Source organism: Lytechinus pictus, chromosome 8 (assembly GCF_037042905.1).
Source record: "Lytechinus pictus isolate F3 Inbred chromosome 8, Lp3.0, whole genome shotgun sequence".
NCBI lineage: Eukaryota > Metazoa > Echinodermata > Echinoidea > Temnopleuroida > Toxopneustidae > Lytechinus > Lytechinus pictus.
Window position 1 is genome coordinate 14,991,687 of NC_087252.1, and position 19,252 is coordinate 15,010,938.

At 36.2% G+C, this 19,252-nt stretch overlaps 1 protein-coding gene across 2 annotated transcripts; it reads right to left on the reverse strand.

Annotated features, from left to right (window-relative positions):
- Window positions 1-8,217: 8,217 nt before the first annotated feature.
- On the reverse strand, window positions 8,218-17,641 carry LOC129266298 (ATP synthase-coupling factor 6, mitochondrial-like). Of its 2 annotated transcripts, none has more exons than XM_064103631.1 (4): window positions 17,547-17,641; window positions 12,997-13,179; window positions 10,296-10,423; window positions 8,218-8,932 (listed from the first exon to the last, which is right to left on the reverse strand). In XM_064103631.1, the coding sequence occupies exons 2-4, from the start codon at window positions 13,170-13,172 to the stop codon at window positions 8,901-8,903; spliced, it is 336 nt and encodes a 111-aa protein (XP_063959701.1). In that variant the 5' UTR covers window positions 13,173-13,179; window positions 17,547-17,641; the 3' UTR covers window positions 8,218-8,900. The 2 variants fall into 2 exon arrangements, with proteins under 2 accessions (XP_063959701.1, XP_063959702.1); XM_064103632.1 differs by having other exon boundaries at window positions 12,997-13,300; window positions 17,516-17,638.
- Between the last annotated feature and the right edge of the window lie 1,611 nt (window positions 17,642-19,252).

Below are 19,252 nucleotides of genomic sequence, written 5' to 3' on the forward strand. Positions count from 1 at the left end.
AACATGTCTAAAATGAAAATGATGCCACCAAAAGTGGGACGATGGGGGAGCGGACTTTCGAATCACGAAAGTCCACTCCCCCATTTGATATTTTCAAATATTTTGTTGATTGTTTTACTTAATTGAATTAAGTTATTGTAACTTAATTTTCTTGAGTAAAATGGAAGCAAAGAAAATAAGTAAATTTTACTTAAAACTGCCAAAGTCATAAATACTTGAAAAAATTAAGGCAATTTTTTGCCACAATTTTATTAAGTAATTTCTACTAATTTTGTTTTACAGTGTACGGCGCCCTGCATGATCACATCATTCGAGTTGTGACCGCAAACGTTGGTCCCAAACGAATTATGTGACTGTTTTGTTTTTTTTTTTCAAATGATATCTTATTCATTCCTCTTCAAACATGAAAATCATTACAAGAAATCGTATACCATCAATGAACTTTTAAACGTTCAATTATACATAGATGTTTTTAAACCAAACACTTAGAACAATAAAATAGTTATTCAAAACTACTTAACATTAAATACATGTAATAACAAAATTAGTGAAAATTACGTTTTTCTTCCTTTTCCATTAAAGACGTTCATTAAGCCTAATTTTCCAAACTAACAGTTTAAGCAAATTAAGAGGTAGATACACGTTGGTAAATATTCAGCCACCCCCCCTCCCCCTACATACACACACACATCCACGCACCCCCACTCACATTCACACACATACCCACACACGCGCATGTACCATCTTTCATTGATTTATTTATTAAGAATGTATGTATTTTTTCCACATGACCTGTGAATATTTGTAAATTTTCTTGTTAGGTCTTGTTTTAATTGTCAAAGTCTATCACAATTTGTAAATATAGTTCTGATGTTTAGATAGAAGTGTGTAAATTTTATGAAGTACGTGCTATCTAATGCAAAAGAATATTGTATTTTAAACATTTCTTTGTTTCTGTTAATGTTGTCGATGATGATGATGATTGATGATGATTCATGCTCTAAATGGGAGTTAGAGCAAATGCAGTGCGTGGTTGACACTGTCGCAACATTTGACAATATCTTACTCCCAGCATTATTCGCAAAATTATGAAAACAAGGAAACTGAGGTCATTTAAACAGTATCAATATATTCCAGATATAAGTCTATCAGACCTCAGCAGAACAGCCTGTGGCTGAAGAGGGTCATCCAGCCCACGAGTGGAAAATAAATAAATCAATCAATCAATAAATAAAAATCACAAATCTTTGAAATAGGTATTGCGTCTTACATGCTTAAGTGATGTTTATGTGTGTCTTTAACGCAATACGTTATCTTAATGAGTTAACATGGGTGAAATGAATTTGTAGATATGATGTAGATAATGTATGATATCATTAACAAAAAGACAATGAGCTTATTTGCATACTTGGGACAAGTTGTGAATAATAGGCCTACACTGTAAAAACGCTGTTTAAAATTTTAAGAATGTTGTTTAAGCCCATCACTCTTACAACTATTGTTTAAACTTTTAAACAAGTTGTTTAAAAAGTTGTTTAAGCAAGTTGTTTAAAAAGTTGTTTAAATAAGTTTTAAAAGATGTTTAAACAAGTTGTTTAAAAAGGTTTAAACAATTACAAAATAAAGTTTTAAACAGGTGTTAGAGTGATGAGCTTAAACAACGTGCTTAAAATTTTAAACAGCGTTTTTACAGTGTATATAATAAGTTCTGAAACTTGTTTGTAGTTTTGTTGACATTGAGATATATCTTTGTTTTATATGCATGTACACGATCATGATTAATAGGATATGTGATTGTAAACTTATTGATTTGCAGATGTGGAAATCAAATATGATTTAGAACGAAAATGACCATAATAAACATATGATTAGATAAAAATGGTAATGATAATGATGATGATAATAATGTTGATGATAATAAGTAATGATGATGATAATATAGTAATTTTGATAAAAATGATAACAAAATAATATAGATAATAATATCAATTATGATAAAAGAACAAGAATGATATTATTAATAATGATGTAAAGAAATAATGATAATGATAACCAAAGCAATAACTATGGTCATGGGCGGAAATCCCAGGAGGGACAGGGGGACGTGTCCCCCCTACCCAAAATAGTCGGGGGACATAATATCAAATGTCCCATCTTCTATTTCTGGTCTTTTATGATGGAGCAAAATACATCACTTCACGATCGAAAAAATACATGTATTTTGGACTAAATGCCCTTACATTTTGGGTGAAAACCTTTTTTTTTTTTTTTTTTTTTGCTTGTCAAATTTTTTGTATTAAAATTACCCCTAACATTTTGGGTGATAACCTTTTTTTTTTGCTTGTTAAATTTTCCAGACCCTGGTCCCCCTACCTCTGGGGACAGATTTCCGCCCATGACTATGGTTCATGTCGAAATAAACATGATGATAATTACATTAGAGTGAGAAATATTAATTAAAAAAATGATGCACCGTATTATATTGTAATTATAAACTGGTTCATAAGATGGCTTATGTATATCACCCTTTTGTTCTGTTGTAGAAGAAAATCTTCGTTCAGATTGCCCTTATTTATACTGATTTGAATAGCTTTCAAAAGATATGTTTTTTTTTATTATTCGTGTTTTGATTGTTATAGGCCTATTGCTTGCAAATATAATTATTGATTTATGTAAAAATCTTGCTTTGTGAAATACAATAACTATAACAATGTACTTATTATACCTTTGTTATGAATATGGTGTATTGAATTCCGAATAAAGGCAAAAATATTATAGCCAGGCCTTCGAGTGGTAGTATTCATTTCTCTTTCGCCCCACCCCCTCTCCCCTCCCCTGCCCTTCATATCCCCTCTCTCTCTCTCTCTCTCTGAAATTCTTATGTGAGACAAATTTTACGGTTACAATTCATTTGTAGTCTTTTGAGCCTGAAATTGCTTTGTTTTTAAATGGTTTCTTGTACAAGATCTTGATTTATGATTACAAACAATGATTTGAAGAGGAAGAAATGAAATATATTAAACGAAAATAACCACAATAAAATATATTAGTAATAATGGTAATAATGACACTACTCATAAGAGAAAGAATGATGATGATACTGATACTAATAATAAGATAGATTGATAATCTAGTGTACCCCCCCCCCCCCCAACCGAGTTTGTCTACACTATTGAGTATTGGTATATGAATTTCAATAATTAATAGCCTACATGTATTTGATTTATCGCTTTGTCTAAATTCCACTTATAGACTTTACTCATTTCTTGTAATAAAAAACTGATCAACTAAATGAATAAATAGATAAGATTATTAACAAATATGCATTATTATTAAATTTCCAATAAACTTAATACTCACCATTCCAGTTCATCCAATGAATTAGATCCGAAATGTATCCACACCATCAAAACTCGACTAAAAGAAGCAGTCATCAAACATCCAGTATAACTGATAGAACGAGTCGTTGAGGGCACTATACAGATTGCAACGCGAATAACATGAACTTCAAGAGCTCTTTCTAGATCTACGGGGCTTTCACAATTGCTCATGTGACCGTTTGCAGTCAAAATATTCAAAATATATTTTGTACACGATCGCAACGGTAGTAAGCAGTCGCATCATTGTGAAAATACGTCGTTTAGTTTAGTTTATTGCAGCGATGTTGTAGGACTAAGCCTGTTCATCGATCAAAGTAGAATGTCTATTGCTGCTCTCATAGCTTTAGTTAAGTCGTAGTTGATAATATTAGTACCGTTTAAATCTCTGCGAAAGTGAAATCCAAGGTTGTTGCACAAATCTCAACATTGTAAAATAAACGTATCGGGTTATAGAAGTGGACTCCTCAAGATCGTAAGAAGTGAAGCTAAAACGTTCTTCAAAAAATGGTTCCGATCAAGCCACGCCTTTAAGTAAAATGATTGGTTAAACGAAGTTTGTTGACCGTAAACAATAGCTGTAATTCGTTGGTAGCTTGAAAACAATTGTTCAGAAAATGGTGTGCCAGCTTTGGAATTCGCGTACATGTAAAGGCATCACAAAACAGGAATGTTTGTACGTTCAAAAATATGTGAAACATGTACCTTACAAAGGTGAACGGACTTAAAAAAAAAAAAAAAAAGTTATGTGCGATGCACTTGCTACGATTGTATTATGAACCAAACTTTCATTTCAAAAGGTGGAATTTAGAACATCTTTCCATTACACTAAATTCCAGTCAGGCCACCGCACACCTTACGACTTGTCCACGATCCGGTTTTGAAAGAAACCGCATTTTGCTCATTTTATGAAAATGTGAATTTGAGGCTCAAATTAACTGAAAGAATACTAATAGAACGATTTTGGATAATTGCAAGCCTACATGTTGGAGTAAAGGCAAAATTAGCTTCAAATCGCAGCCAATCGTGCGATTGTTTTGATGGCATTACGACTAGGCCCTAAGTATTAACTTTTATTCTAAGGATGATCAAGCTGGTCACAGATTTGAACATAGGTATTCTTAAGATGATTTAGAACATTACACAGTAAGATATTCCATGTCTCAATATTAGCATCACATTCTACTACGTTTTATTCCAAAATCGGGTCGCAGACCTATGGTGAGGTGTGCGGTGGCCTTTAAAGGGATGGTCCATGCTGGAGATATTTATATCTCAATAAATAGAGTAAACTTCACAGAGCAAAATGATGCTCAAAATTTGATCAAAATCGGAAAACAAATAAAGTTATTGAATTTTAAACATTTGCATTATTCTGGTGAAACAGTTCTAGGCATGTCTTCATGAATATTCATGAGGTGGGCTGATGATGTCATATCCCCACTTGTTCTTTTGTATTTTATTACATGAAATTAGGTTTATTCAACATTTTTCTCTCAAGACCTAAAACAATTGGATTGACAACTGATTAGGTGCATTAGTTATTCATTGCCGCAACTTATTTAATCATAATGGAGACACATCATTTACACATGTACGAAAAAATGAAACAATTATGATTTCATGTAATAACATTAAAAACAGGAAAGTGGGGATGTGACATCATCAGCCCACCCAATGAATATTCATGACGATGTGCATTTAACTGTTTTCACAAAATATTGATAAACTTTAAAATTCAATAACTTCGTTATCCAATTTTGATGAAATTTTCAGCATTGTGCTCTGTGAATTTTACTCTTTTTTATTTATAATTATTTTCAGCCCGGACCATCCCTTTAAACCAAGTAATGGTTCAACCAAATAGTAAGAAACCAAGTGGGTTTAGCCATGATGGTGTCAGAAGACCCAAGAATGAGCCCAAGTGGATTTAGCCATGGTGGTGTCAGAAGATCCAAGAATTAGACCAAGTGGGTTTAGCCATGATGGTGTCAGAAGATCCAAGAATTAGACCAAGTGGGTTTAGCCATGGTGGTGTCAGAAGATCCAAGAATTAGACCAAGTGGGTTTAGCCATGGTGGTGTCAGAAGACCCAAGAATGAGCCCAAGTGGATTTAGCCATGGTGGTGTCAGAAGATCCAAGAATTAGACCAAGTGGGTTTAGCCATGGTGGTGTCAGAAGATCCAAGAATTAGACCAAGTGGGTTTAGCCATGATGGTGTCAGAAGATCCAAGAATTAGACCAAGTGGGTTTAGCCATGGTGGTGTCAGAAGATCCAAGAATTAGACCAAGTGGGTTTAGCCATGGTGGTGTCAGAAGACCCAAGAATGAGCCCAAGTGGATTTAGCCATGGTGGTGTCAGAAGATCCAAGAATTAGACCAAGTGGGTTTAGCCATGGTGGTGTCAGAAGATCCAAGAATTAGACCAAGTGGGTTTAGCCATGATGGTGTCAGAAGATCCCAGAATTAGACCAAGTGGGTTTAGCCATGATGGTATCAAAAGATCCAAGAATTAGCCCATCTGCTTGTAGACCAAGCAGATATAAACTGGAGACCAGTGGGATATTTTGAAGGTTTAAGAAAACTTTTCATCTCATCCATGTCGATCAATGAAAAACATCAAACATCTCATCCTGCATTCACAACTCATAGGTGTTCGTAAGTTAAAGGGGTATATACTCCAGGCTGAAAATGATATGATTTGAACAGATTATTAAAGAAAAATTAGACAAACAAACACTGAAAATTTGATCAAAATGGGACAAGAATAACAAAGTTATGGTGTTTTCAAGATTTGCATAATATTCCAGTGGAACAGTTCTAGGCATGTCTCCATGAATATTTAATGAGCAAACTGAAGTCATATCCCCCACTTGTTCTTTTTATTATATGAAATTAGGTTTGTTCATTTTTTTTCTTTCAAGAACCAAAAATATTGGAATAACTGATTACTTGCATAAGATATTCGTTGCTGTAAATGTTCCATTATAAGGGAGACATATCATTCACACAAGTATGAAAAATGAGAGAATTCTGATTTCATGTAATAACATAAAAAAATGAAAGTGGGGATGTGACATCATCAGCCTATCTAATGAATATTCATGACAACGTACATACAACTTTTTTTCGCAATATATTGCTAATCTTTAAAATTAAATAACTTTATTTGTTATCAGATTTTGTTGAAATTTTCAGCATTTTGCTCTGAATTTTACTCTATTCATCGAGGTATAAATATTCTCAGCCCAGAGCATCCCTTTAAGAGTGACTAGTGATCCTTTCTTGTGGTTAATTATATTCACCATCAAATGTTCATTGGTGATTATTTAGTGCGTATGAAAGGTTCAGTCGCTCTTAATTTATAAACAGCTTTATGAAACACCTACCAGGGATGTAGTCGAGGCCTGCCTTGAGGCCAAATCTTGCCAGCCTTGGCCTCGGCCCCAGTCAAGTGTACAAAGTCTATGAGAGAAGAAATTCTCCAGCAGCGTCTTGACTCAAAGTACTACCAGCCTCAACTACATCAATGCAACCGATTCTCAATCTCCTCTTGCTCTTTCTTGCTAGATACTTTCATCTGTATCACTACACCACCCAACAGTCCTCTTAGCAGGGATGTAGTCGAAGCCGGTACTTTCGAGTCGTGATGCTAATGGAGAATAAAAAACCTTCTCCCATACGCTTGGTACAATACAGTATGTGAATCAGGCTGAGGCCGAGGCCAATGCTGGCAAAAATATGGCCTCGACGACGTCCCTGCCTTTTTGGACTACCCACATGGTGAACTGCAAGCCTCTCCCACATCTCTTGCATTTTCCTTTTCTATTCTTCTCTCTTGCCAAAATTTCTTCTTGATATTCTCATCTCTTCTCTTCTGATTACAAAAGAGGTGGAATACTTCTGATCGTTCTGATGCAAATGTCAGTAGATGATAGGGGCAGTCTCAATTTAAGCATTTCCTAATTCATGTGCCAGCAATGTTTATTATCGCGAGAGGCTATTTTGGTTGACCACTTTTTTTCCCTTAAGAAATACAAACTAACACAGGTTGCAAATGAGAAAGGAAAGAATAAAAAAATTGAACTTAAGGCTGAATCCCAAGCGCAGAGAATATGAATTAATCAGTAGAATAAGCAATGAGATCCCAATGAAAATGATAGTGCTTGAATAAGGTCATAGTCAGATTAACGGAGAAACACTGTGATATATTCTTTGTGTTGGGTTGGTCGACCAAACTCTCAGGATGAACGTATATTAGTGACGTCACAAGAAGGGCACAACTTGCGTGTATGGACTATGAATGGCGCAAGCTTAAACTCCCAGGGGAGCGTTTCATCAACATTTTGTCCGATAAGTTGTCAGATCTGACACTTTTCCTTACATTTGATTGGCCGAGAGGCATGGTTACTATGGTAACAGTTGGATGAAACGGGACTTGTCTGATAAAACGCATGACAAGTCCTTTCATGAAACGCTCCCCATGTCAAAAATATCCAGAGACAAAGTTTGACATGCAGCTTTTTCAAACAGCGTTTGTCAATGGTACATGTATACAAGTAACGCACAGCCCTGCGGACTTGTCAGACGTTTTATCCAATGAGTCTTTTTATCCGACAGTTGCCACAGTTTAAGAACAGTGCTTCTCAGTCAATATCAAGGAAAGCTGTCAAATCCGAATGTCGATGAAACGCTCCCCTCAGTGCATTGGGTCAAATTAGCACATACAAGATTTAATTCTCTATAGTGCAGCAGAGTGACTTACTTTGGAGTGGACAATTTTGAAGTTATCAAATGAGCTTGTTTGAAAAGATGCATGAACAAGAACACAAACATGGATAAAGTCTATACATCATTTATTCAAACACTGATAGAATTTCAGTGCATTGCTACGATATCTTCACATGTATAAATTCAATATAACACTCTTCCAATCCTATAACATGGCGTGAATCAACCCCAAATGCTCACAAATGCATCAAATAGCATCTCTATTCAATTTTTTTCATCGAATCAAATTGCCATTCTGTCATATCCGGTCATGTACAGTATGTAAAAATACCCCCCCCCCCCCCCACTTCAAAAAAGAGATGAAGAGATAATACTCCTAAAAGCAGATTACGTGCTTAAGAGCCCATCAAATGCAATCTTGATATTACAGAGGTTCATGGAAATGATGAAATGTTGCTGCTACAAGAGTACGTTGCTGCCAAAATGGGTATGTTGCTCTCAAAATGAGTACGCTGCTGCCAAATAAACTATGTTGCTGCAACAGAGTATTTTACTCCCCCAATAGAATATGTTGCTGCAACACAGAGACGGTTGCTGCCAAATGGAGTACGTTGCTGACACATACAATATGTTGCTACCACATATATTATGTTGCTGCCACATAGAGTATATGCCTGGATGGATGAGACGAGATCATTTCTCTCTGGTATTCACTGCACAAAGGTATATAGATAATGAATGGCATTTATCTATTTCATTGAGTCTCTATGTACACAATGATGACTTCTCACTTATTTCTTCTCTTCCACGGCAAAGTCAATATCTATAAACAGAAAAGAGAAAATAAAGATCAAATTATGAATAGGAGATATATAATAGACGATGATCAGATGTTAGAAATTACAAACAAAAATCATATCCTGAAATTTTCTGCCAATTCCATGGATTGGAATATGTTTTACATCAAAATGAAAAAAAAAATACACAAAGAGTACCTGATGTCCTGATCAAAATATTTTTTAGTGAAATTGAAAATTTACAATGTAAAACACATAGATCCTATCATCCACATCAAACCTGTTTTGGGTCATTTAGAATTACATTCATATTATCTTGTATTAGTAATGTAAGCAAGAGCATGGATTTACCAACAGTCTTTAATATCGTTACTCTGCCATTACATTTATAGTAATTACTCGGGCTCCACAGTATTGCATGTTTGGGTATTCAATTCACCATAACTGTAAAAATAACCCTATGACAGGCAGTATACTATTATTTTGCATTAATTTCTTTTTTTTCGGGGGGGGGGGGCTACTTTTCATTCACAATTTACTGTCTAAATCTGCAATACAGGATAAGCTTTAACACTGAGATGAATGGGGATTTTCAGGGATCCTTTTCTTAAGTTTCAAAATTTTGGCTTTTTTCATCATTTTGTGGGCAAAATCACCCCCAGCCCCCATGCATCTTTTTTACCTGCCCATGATAATGAATAAGTCACATATTGTTATTTAAAGTTATGTTCACATGCCACCTTTTTTTTGGGGGGGGTGAGGGGGGGGGGGCAAAGAACTACAGAATGTAGATGGGAGAAGGTATATATATATATATATTGGTTGGGTGACACATTCATGATCCTTTTGCTGGGACCCTAGCTTGAATAAGAATGACGGGAATACTGTCCATGTTTAATAACAGCTCAAAGTACATTTCTTGTATGAAATGTATAAAACTTAAGTTGTTTATAATATCGGGAATGGAGATATATAATTGACCTAAAATTGACTACTAAATATAATAATGTCACAGAATTTTAGTATTATCATCTTGTGCTGCCTTATTAATTACTAAATACAGTTGTGCTCAAAAGGTTAGTGAACCCCACCACAAAATGCACTCCTTATCGCTGAGTGTCAAATGAAGACAACAGCACTACAATGTTCGACAAGCCCAGAAAAACAAACTTGATTTAATGTACTAGTAATATGTTCTCATCTGACTTTACATTTAAACATCTAAAACATGGCAGAACTTGAATACTTTGAATATGTCCATTTTCTGGTGGGATTCCCTAACTTTTGAGCAGCAATGTACAAACCTTAATTTTCATTGGCAACTTTGGTTCTGTTATGGCATAGTGTAAAATTCACTTTAATGCAGAATGGCGGTTAAGAAGATCTCACCTTTGAATTCAAATGTAGGGAATTGCGTCATGTCACCTCCTCCAAACATCTTGTTGAGTTTTCCGATCTCCGTCTGCATCTGTTTCTCTGTCTGAGCGTCAGAGTCTACCAATTTACCGCCAGCTGACCTGTAATATCATGACACGTGAGAGTAAATTGCAAAGCGTGACCTGCCACCCAAAAATCATACATGTACATGTAAGTCGCCAAGAACAGTGTATTAGCTACAGTGGACGGCGGTGGTCAGGGCAAAACCAGCACAGATTTCTTGCTTATGTCAGAGTGTTATTACATTGATATTCCTTCACTTTTGGCTTTAAGACCGCTATCTCAGCCTGAAAAAAAATCTGTAATGCCGTGAAATAGCAACCATCAGTAAATGAGTATAGCTAGAACACTGGCCCAGAATGATATTTAAGATTTCGATTGAACTTGAAAAAAACGCATCCTTAGCTTTGAAATGAAGAATAGCTTGTCAAAATTGATCAACAATACCCAACACACGTGCTTGGTTGAATGTAGAATCAAATGAGTGAGAGCTTCAAACAATATAAGGAGAAAACAAGTTTTAAAGTGTAAGGTTCTCTCAAGCATGAGATGTGCACACTGTACAAATCTCATTGAAACTTCCAAGCAGTTCACAAAACGTGATATCAGATAAACTCTCGTATCTTTCCGTTTTTAACTTTACAACTTCAGATTTTGACGGTAGGAAGAAATTGTTCTTTCAGATAAGCTTATTTTCTCACTAGTGCTGCAAGTCAGGCGGCATGTTCGGGTTCTGTTCGGTTCGGCAGGGTTCGGCAAATTTTTTCCGAACTTTGGTTCGGTTCGGCGTTCGGCAATAAATGCGCAATTAAATTATCAACATATAAAACCAAGGATTGCCAACCCTCGATAAAATTATCATATGCAATTTCTGTCGTTTATTTATAATAAATTTTGTTTCTAAAAAGAATGGTTATAAAAATTGCTGCATAACTTTCTTTTATTTATTTCAATCTTGAAACCAAAAATAAGAGTCATTTCTACTTTCATTTTTAAATTGAATAAAAAAAAACAAAGAAAATAATATTGATAACGAGAGAATGAGGACAGAAACAGAATTACAAAGAACAGAATATTTTTTGTTCATTGATTATTCCATGTAGATATGATCATGATTGATTACAATGCCATTGCAAACGCAGCTTCTCCGATTGGAAAGTGTTGATCGGGATTGTCGGAACAGTAGACAAACAACCTCCACTCAACTGTTATTATACTGGTAAAATTCACATTCCAACGAATATGAAATCTTTTAGAAAGTCCCTATTTTCTGAAAAGTGGTTAAATCTGGTCAATCAATTACTTTAAAAAGATAAAATATCAGTCCATTCTTGGTCCCGAAAGATCGACACTCGAGTGACTTCAAACATATTTCCAACACGAAAATGAGTACATGGGACTGTACTGTGTATTTTAGTGTTATGAAATCACTCGGCGTTGATCGTCAGAACCAAGACGGAACTGAAAGTTTATCATTTCATTTTCAGTAAATGACCAGATTAAACCACTTTTTAGCAAATATTGACAATGGAAAAACATTTCAAATTCGGAATATGAATTTTACCAGCGTAATAGCAACTGAGAGCAGGTTGTTTGGACTTCCTGTTTCAACTTTCCTTATCAACCATTTCCAGTACACGATCAGGGAACATGCGTTGACTTGCTTTGAATTTTTATCATTTCTGTTTTTTCTAACCTCATTCCTTCATCTCTTATTAATTTATTTTTAATATTGATATGTATATTTCAGAAGGTGAAATATACATACTTTACCATTACTTTGTCAGTCACAAGGAATGAATTTATGTCATTTTTTTTCTATTATTAAATACAAAACAATTACATGGACGCCCGATCACAATCATGATCGATTACACTTATACGTAATTCAACTTCACTTTTTAACCGAGTTTAGCTTAAATGTCCCCACATTTTATGAGAAAAAAATAAATTCATGGTAATAAAAAAATTGAGACTGATAAAAATTCAATCAAAGACGAGACCAAAGCTGTCATACTTTGTCATTTACGAGGAATGAATTTATGTCTTGTCCTTTTTCTTAAATAGAAAACAATTAGGTCCGATTACGATCATGATCGATTACGGCAATACGTAATTCAACCACACTTTTATACCGAGTTTAGCTTCAAATGTCCCCTCATTTAATGAAGAAAAAATATATTCATGTTAATAAATATTCTTAAGTTGATAACAATTCAATCAAAGACAAGATGTGAGCTTAAATGGTGGATTTAAAAAATATTTTGTGTGGAATTCTTATTGTGCACAATCACTAACCAATATTTTTTTTTCATTTTATATTTAAATATATGTAGTCCCCACTTTTATTCATATAATGTAGTGAATAAATATGCCAAATTTTTTTTTTTTACCGAACCACCGAACCAGGCCTTTGTGTTCGGTTCGGTTCGGTCCGGTTCGGAAGTGCCAAGTTCGGCGAACTTCCGTTCGGTTCGGCAGTTCGGCTACAGCACTATTTCTCACTCTCATGGGGTGAAGTGATACACAAAATGTTCCATCACCACTCACCAGGATTCCAGATTGACAGCGGACGACAGACCTTCCATGGGCTCAACTTAAAAAACATGCCCAGCATTATAGTTATTTTAATTCTGAACTACTCAAAACTCACTTCTTCTTGTTACTGTATTCCCTGATTTTATCCACAAAGAGCTTCTGGACCGGGTCTGCGGGGGCTGCAGCTTTGGTCTTGGCCATGACGACGCTACTGACCCCGAGGTTGCGCCTCACCAGCACGGTTAAAGCCGGCCTCACCTGGCTTCCTGTACGTAATACCTGCTGCAGCATGATAGGTCTACATAGAAGGATAGAAAAAATAATAATAGTTACATTTATATCTTCTAGATCTTCATACACTTTGTTCTAGAAGTGCTTTACTGTACATTGCAATTATCATAACCCCTGGTCATCGGATCCTGGCATGCCCGCACGCAATGTATGCACTTTCTGCACTCCCTGGGGGGTATTCCAACAAGAGTTCAAAGACTCTATTTCTAGGCATAAGAATAAGGCCTCAAAACAATCGTTACTGTATGTTGCCCTCATACATGTAAGTCAATAATTAGGAAGTTGGATCAATTAGATTTTTTTCATACCTTCACTGCCGCAATGCACAAAGAAAATCATCCATGGAATGATTTATTTGTGCAGTCAAAACAAGTGCTTTTTTTAAGCTCAAATACATATTATATTTGCAAATTCTTTGCCCTAATCTGACATTTTCTAACAAGAACAATGCATTTGTAAATTTCAGGTCTGCTAGAAAAATAATTAAATGAATAAAAAAGTAACTATATTTTGCACTTTTATGGTTGGTTGGATGAGGGCAATATAAAACTAGTTTTTAGGCCTAAAAAATGCATGATCAAGGATGATTAATATAAGTGCAATTCAAGTAGACTCCAACTGAAGCCAGTGCTGTCATAAGATAATGATGTGATCGCTCTATGATATCGCTCTATGATATGATACAGTGTTTTAATTGATAGCATTCACTGTCATGTTTGTAATACAGCTGAGCATACAAACGTGACTGGCTGGCGCGTAAGTACAAACATGACGACAAACGATCAAACTTTGAAGAGTAACCTGATCCTGAATGTTTATCATAAAGATTGGCTATTTTCCAGCATATATTTCAGAAAAGTGGTAAGCCCGGGGGGCCACTTCCATTGACATTGGATACCATGGGTGACCATGGGGTTTCGAAAAGCACCCTAAACAAGTATTTTCCATGTTCTGAAAATGCACCACTTAACAAGTATTGGAAACAGGTCGATACCCTTGACCTCAGGCGGATCAAGGGGGGGGGGACATGGGCCGGTTGTGCCCCACCCCCCCCCCCCCCATTGAGGCACAAATAAAAGTTGTAATGTAAAAATGCAGTTGAAACACAAATGTGCCTCCCCCCCCCCTTTGAAAGTGAAGACCAATTTTTTTTTTGCTTGTCAAATTTTTTCGTGGATGAAAATCCCTTAATTTTTGGTTAAAACCCTTTCTTTTCTTTTTTTTTGCTAGTCAAATATTTCCTCGGGGAAAATGACCTCCTAAACAAGTACAACGATATCTTAAATGTTATGTCACAGATGTTGGCTTTACGTTTACCACCCCACACACCTCGCTCAAATCGGACCCTAATTCCTCGGTCACATTTGCTGTATGGCAGCCGTACGGTAAGTCGAAATAAGCTGTTCAATTCATTTTTATTAAAACCACCTAGCTGGTACAAAAATATTAAAACGGCTGTTTTCCACTTGCCGTATGGCAGCCGTAGAGCAAATGTGACCAAGGTATAAACATGTTCACTGTAGTGTTGGGGCAAGTTACATCCTTAAGTATTTAGGTCTTTTTATACCCTCGCAAATTGGACCGTAAACACTTAGTTTTCATAGCGAAATATATGTACCCTTCTTTTCATTATTTAGTGTTTTTGACAATTATGTTATATATACATAATGTGCCCTATCTTGGAAAAGAGATCCGTTTTACATGTTTTTGGGGGGTTACTTATGGTATCCACATGTCAATGGAAGTGCCCCCCCCCCCCTCCCCGGTGTGGTAAGCTGATTGTATTAATTTTCTCCGGCATAGACCCTGCAGTTAGGGGTCGGTCAAACCTCCATTACAACCCCAATGGCAATGCCAAAATGACAGACATCCGTCTGCTTATGAGGACAAAAAAATATGAAAATGTTTTTTAAAAAACCTCACAAACAGCGGATAGATCCAATAGTCTACTAGGCCTAGTACTAGTATAGTCTTCAGTCTAAATACCTGCAATACCATTAAGCCTGAGTCGAATCGATTTTAAAATCGGTGTTCGATCGATGTCATCGAACGCCGATGCAGATTTTGCAAAATCGGTGCATCGAAAAAAATAAATAAATACGTCGGCCGGCCGATTCATTTGGTTCACACAATCAAACATCAAAATAAACAGTAATATCCGTCTTGACTACTACTTACTTCATTTATATTGCCCCCAAAATGAAACGGATTGTGTAATTATGATGCCTATTCACCATTAATTTGAAGTTTATTTCGATCATAGTTCGAGTCTTACTCATCTGCATGGCTCGTCTGCTCGTGCCGAGATAATTTATGCACGATGAATTTATGAATGGAAGTCGCCATTGATCGTGCATGCGCAGTACTGTGCTTTAATTCAAATCAGAAAATGGCCGGAAAATTGATGCGATCAACGTATAAAAGTAAATCTTGCTTTCATGAACAATATTAATATCATGACCATAGAACATGATTTAATCGTAATATTTAACAATAATTTGCATATGATAATCATTAATATGAATTTAGAGCTTGATGTGAAACGTTTGTATTTCGTTTCAATTTTCAATGGCGGACATCACATGACGATCGACTTGAGTGAGTGGAATCGCACTTGTCTAAAAAAATAATTACACGTCAGGATTGATTATTGAACATTGTCAACATGTAGAAACTCTTTTGATGATCGTAATATCACCATATGATAATATTTTACATGACACAACAGAGAAAAATTACATTTGATATTTTTTCCCATCAATTAGAAGCTTGTTTGTGCCCAACTTTGGGCTCTGATTTCATGAATGGAAAATATGTCAGACGTCATCGAACGCGCATGCGCATTGTGCTTCTTTTCTCGGAGCTCGGAGACGTCCAGAGATGGAATAAAAAATAAAAATAATGCCAGTATAATACTATTAATTCTTCCATATGAACATAACATACTTTGCTGACATCGTCAATATTTTTAGTATGGCCATAAAATCTTATTAAATCGTAATTATTTTACATCCAATAATAATTTATATGAAGTTAGAGCTCGATCCGAGACATTCGTATTTATTTCGATCACAAGCTCTTGTGTCTAATTAATATAAATGGATTATCATCAGGATTAAGTCTCGAACATCGTCAGAACTCATATTCCACAATCTTTCCTCACAATCGTTATATCAGCATTGAATACCAATTCAAATGACCATCCAGAGAAAATTACGTATTTATTTCCATCAATTTATTTGGAGCTAATTTTGGGTCCAACTACCCCGCCAACTACACAATCTCAGGCAAGTTACAGCGCTCTCCCCGCTGTTTGCACTTGTTAGATGGCGCTGGCAAGCATGCCTGTCGTTTCGGGAGAGTGAGTGAATGGGGCTGGTGTGTGCGAGGTTGGACTGCGAATGCTAGTTGACCGAAAATCATTCGGATCGACTCTGCGTGATTCATGTCTTTAAAATTGTTTCATTTTAAACTTATATGTTATCATCTGCAAATATCATTGTTGAAGATATTTTGGGAAGAATTCTGCATTGCCCCCGGCCTTTTTTGTGTTTTGTGATCATGGAAAATACAAACGAACTTTGCTCTGTCATCTGCTTTTGCAACGCTCACCCGGCGCGGCCAGCGCAGACCGTCAGTGCATGTAGCTTAGTGCATGCATAGCTATAGCGCATGCATCGACGGCCGGCCGGCCGGAGCAAAAAAAATGACTCGATTTTCCCCGCCTTCAAATTTCGATGCATCGATGTTCGATCGAATTAAAGCTGTCGAACACCGGTTTTCAAAATAATCGATATGACTCAGGCTTAAATACCATACTAGACAGATATTCATTAGACATTAATAAATCAGACTAAAAATTATTGAATCGTGTGGAAAACTTAGTCTAACGTTAACAGTAAGGGCCTAGATTAAATTTGGTGCGCAAACGCCGGCAACGCAACGCCAACGGGCGTGAAAATTGACGCCGGGCACCATTCATTTTTGTTTTTCAATCTGAAAATAACTGGTGAAGGATTTTTTAAAGAAAATCATATTTGGGCACAGTTGCTCAAATAAGAAACTTAGGCCGAAACTTATAAGGAACATTGTCAACTCAATTTTTTGTGAACAAAAACTTTGCCTGTGCCTACCGGCTGCGAGCTGCCCGGCGCGTCGACAAACGCCGTGTGGAGCTAGCGACGAAGTTCGGGGAGATGTGCATGCCGGTTAACCTGCCCGTGCGGTTGCCGGTGGGCCGTAGCCGGTAGCGCCATGGCATGAGCGGTGGGCATTTAATTGTATTTTAGCAAACTATTTCTTTCTTGAAATTAGTCTTTTTACAGCAAGATGTTCAACGTTACTGATATATTGGCCAGTACCGTCATCACTTACCGTTTCCAGGCGAAAATTCAAGATAAACTTCGATCTTCCGTCTGATCTCACGTCGGACGTTGTCGGAGAGCTAGAGGTCGATGGGTCATGTCATCCAAATCGACGAACGTAGAGGGCGTCAACAATTCGTCAACTCTTGAGAGAGAGATATAATTATTATCTCTAGTCTATGTTTTCCCTTCATTTTTCTTTTCCACCATTTTTTTAAAATAAATTTTTGGTCATGGACTCTTAGGTGGCTCCAAGCCCAAAACTCCCATCTATAGCATCTGCAAGTAATAAACAGACAGTTGAGATGGCTTTATTTATAAATGTCTAATGAAGACAAAGATAAAGTAGGGCTAATTGTGTTGGTGACAGTTGATCACTAACAGTTTAAACAACTTCTGGTTTAAAGGCATTCACCGAAGATAATCAGATCAATTCAACCTTAACAAACCAAGCATGATCAAGAACAAAAAAATACAGTTAGAAATTCAGGGGCGGATCCAGGATTTTCGAAAAGGGGGGCACAATTTTCCGAGGATATAATTTTGACAACCTCAAAAAAAAAGGTTTTCAACCAAAAATTAAGGATAGTCTTTATATTTCGTCGCGTCTGTTTCAACGGCCTTTTTCTTTTGCTTCTCAAAAGGGGGGCACGGGCAGGCTGCCCCTCTCCCTGGATCCGCCAGTGGCATGATACGCAGGTCGAGATCATGATCGGTGGCCGTTATTTCCTTTATTTGTTCTAGTTTTTTATTAATTTTAACCGAAAACCTGATTTCACCTCTAAAAAAGATAGGCCTATTTCATTTTGATAAAGGCATTTTTTCCTATGGGGATTTTTTTTTCCAGTTCCGCCGCCCCTGACCTATCCTATAAATTGTTTGGCATGAATACGTGAGGTGTTTAAAATGTAACTTCGTCGCTCTTATTAATTTCAAGAAACATCGTTTTTTTAAGCTGCAAACTACATTTAGCAATCGGTTCTCATGTTATTAAACACTCTTCTCTTGTAGTTTATTACTATATGTTTAATCTTTCTTTTATTTTGGGGTTGAATTTTACTTCTGGAAATAAAAGATTTGGCACCATTGATGGTAGTGATATTTATCTCTAATAAAAGAATTCCAAACAATACTTTCATCCATTTTATTCAAGAATGATTTGACCGATCTTACGTCAGACTTAAAACTCTCTAAATACTTTTTTCCGAACTTGTCTTCCTCATCCAAAAATGCGTGTAAGATTATTGCTTATTATCAGCACGGAAATTTCCGTGATTATCAGTCTGATCAGGGGAAAACCCCGGGGGGGCCACTTACATTGACGAGTGGATACCATGCGCGACCAAAAAAACACGTAAAAAGGATGTCTTTTTCACGATAGGGCACGTTACGTACGTAACGTGATAAGGGTGTCAAAATCACAAAAATAATGAAAAAAGGGTATCTATTTCGCTAGGAAAATTACGTGTTTAGGGTCGAATTTGCGGGGATGATAAAACAAAATTAAAATGTTTTATAAAGGATGTCCTTTTCGCCCCAACACTTCGTGTTTAGAGTCCGATTTGCGCGAGGTGTAGAAGGTGGGGTCGTACTAAACCAAATAAATTAAAGACGAAGACCGAAGGACCCGTAACAATAAAACATTCCTGTACTTGTTTAGGGGTTCATTTCAGGAAATATTTGCCAAGAGTATCGTTTTATTTCCAATACTTGTTA

What these genes read in the sequence shown, in the direction of transcription:
- LOC129266298 (XM_064103631.1), bottom strand. Translation starts at nt 13,172, where the DNA reads ATGCTGCAGCAGGTATTACGTACAGGAAGCCAGGTGAGGCCGGCTTTA. An exon ending in GAATACAGTAACAAGAAGAA is followed by an intron (nt 10,424 to 12,996) that starts GTGAGTTTTGAG and finishes ATGATATTACAG; the next exon opens with GTCAGCTGGCGGTAAATTGG. An exon ending in CCCTACATTTGAATTCAAAG is followed by an intron (nt 8,933 to 10,295) that starts GTGAGATCTTCT and finishes TTCTGTTTATAG; the next exon opens with ATATTGACTTTGCCGTGGAA.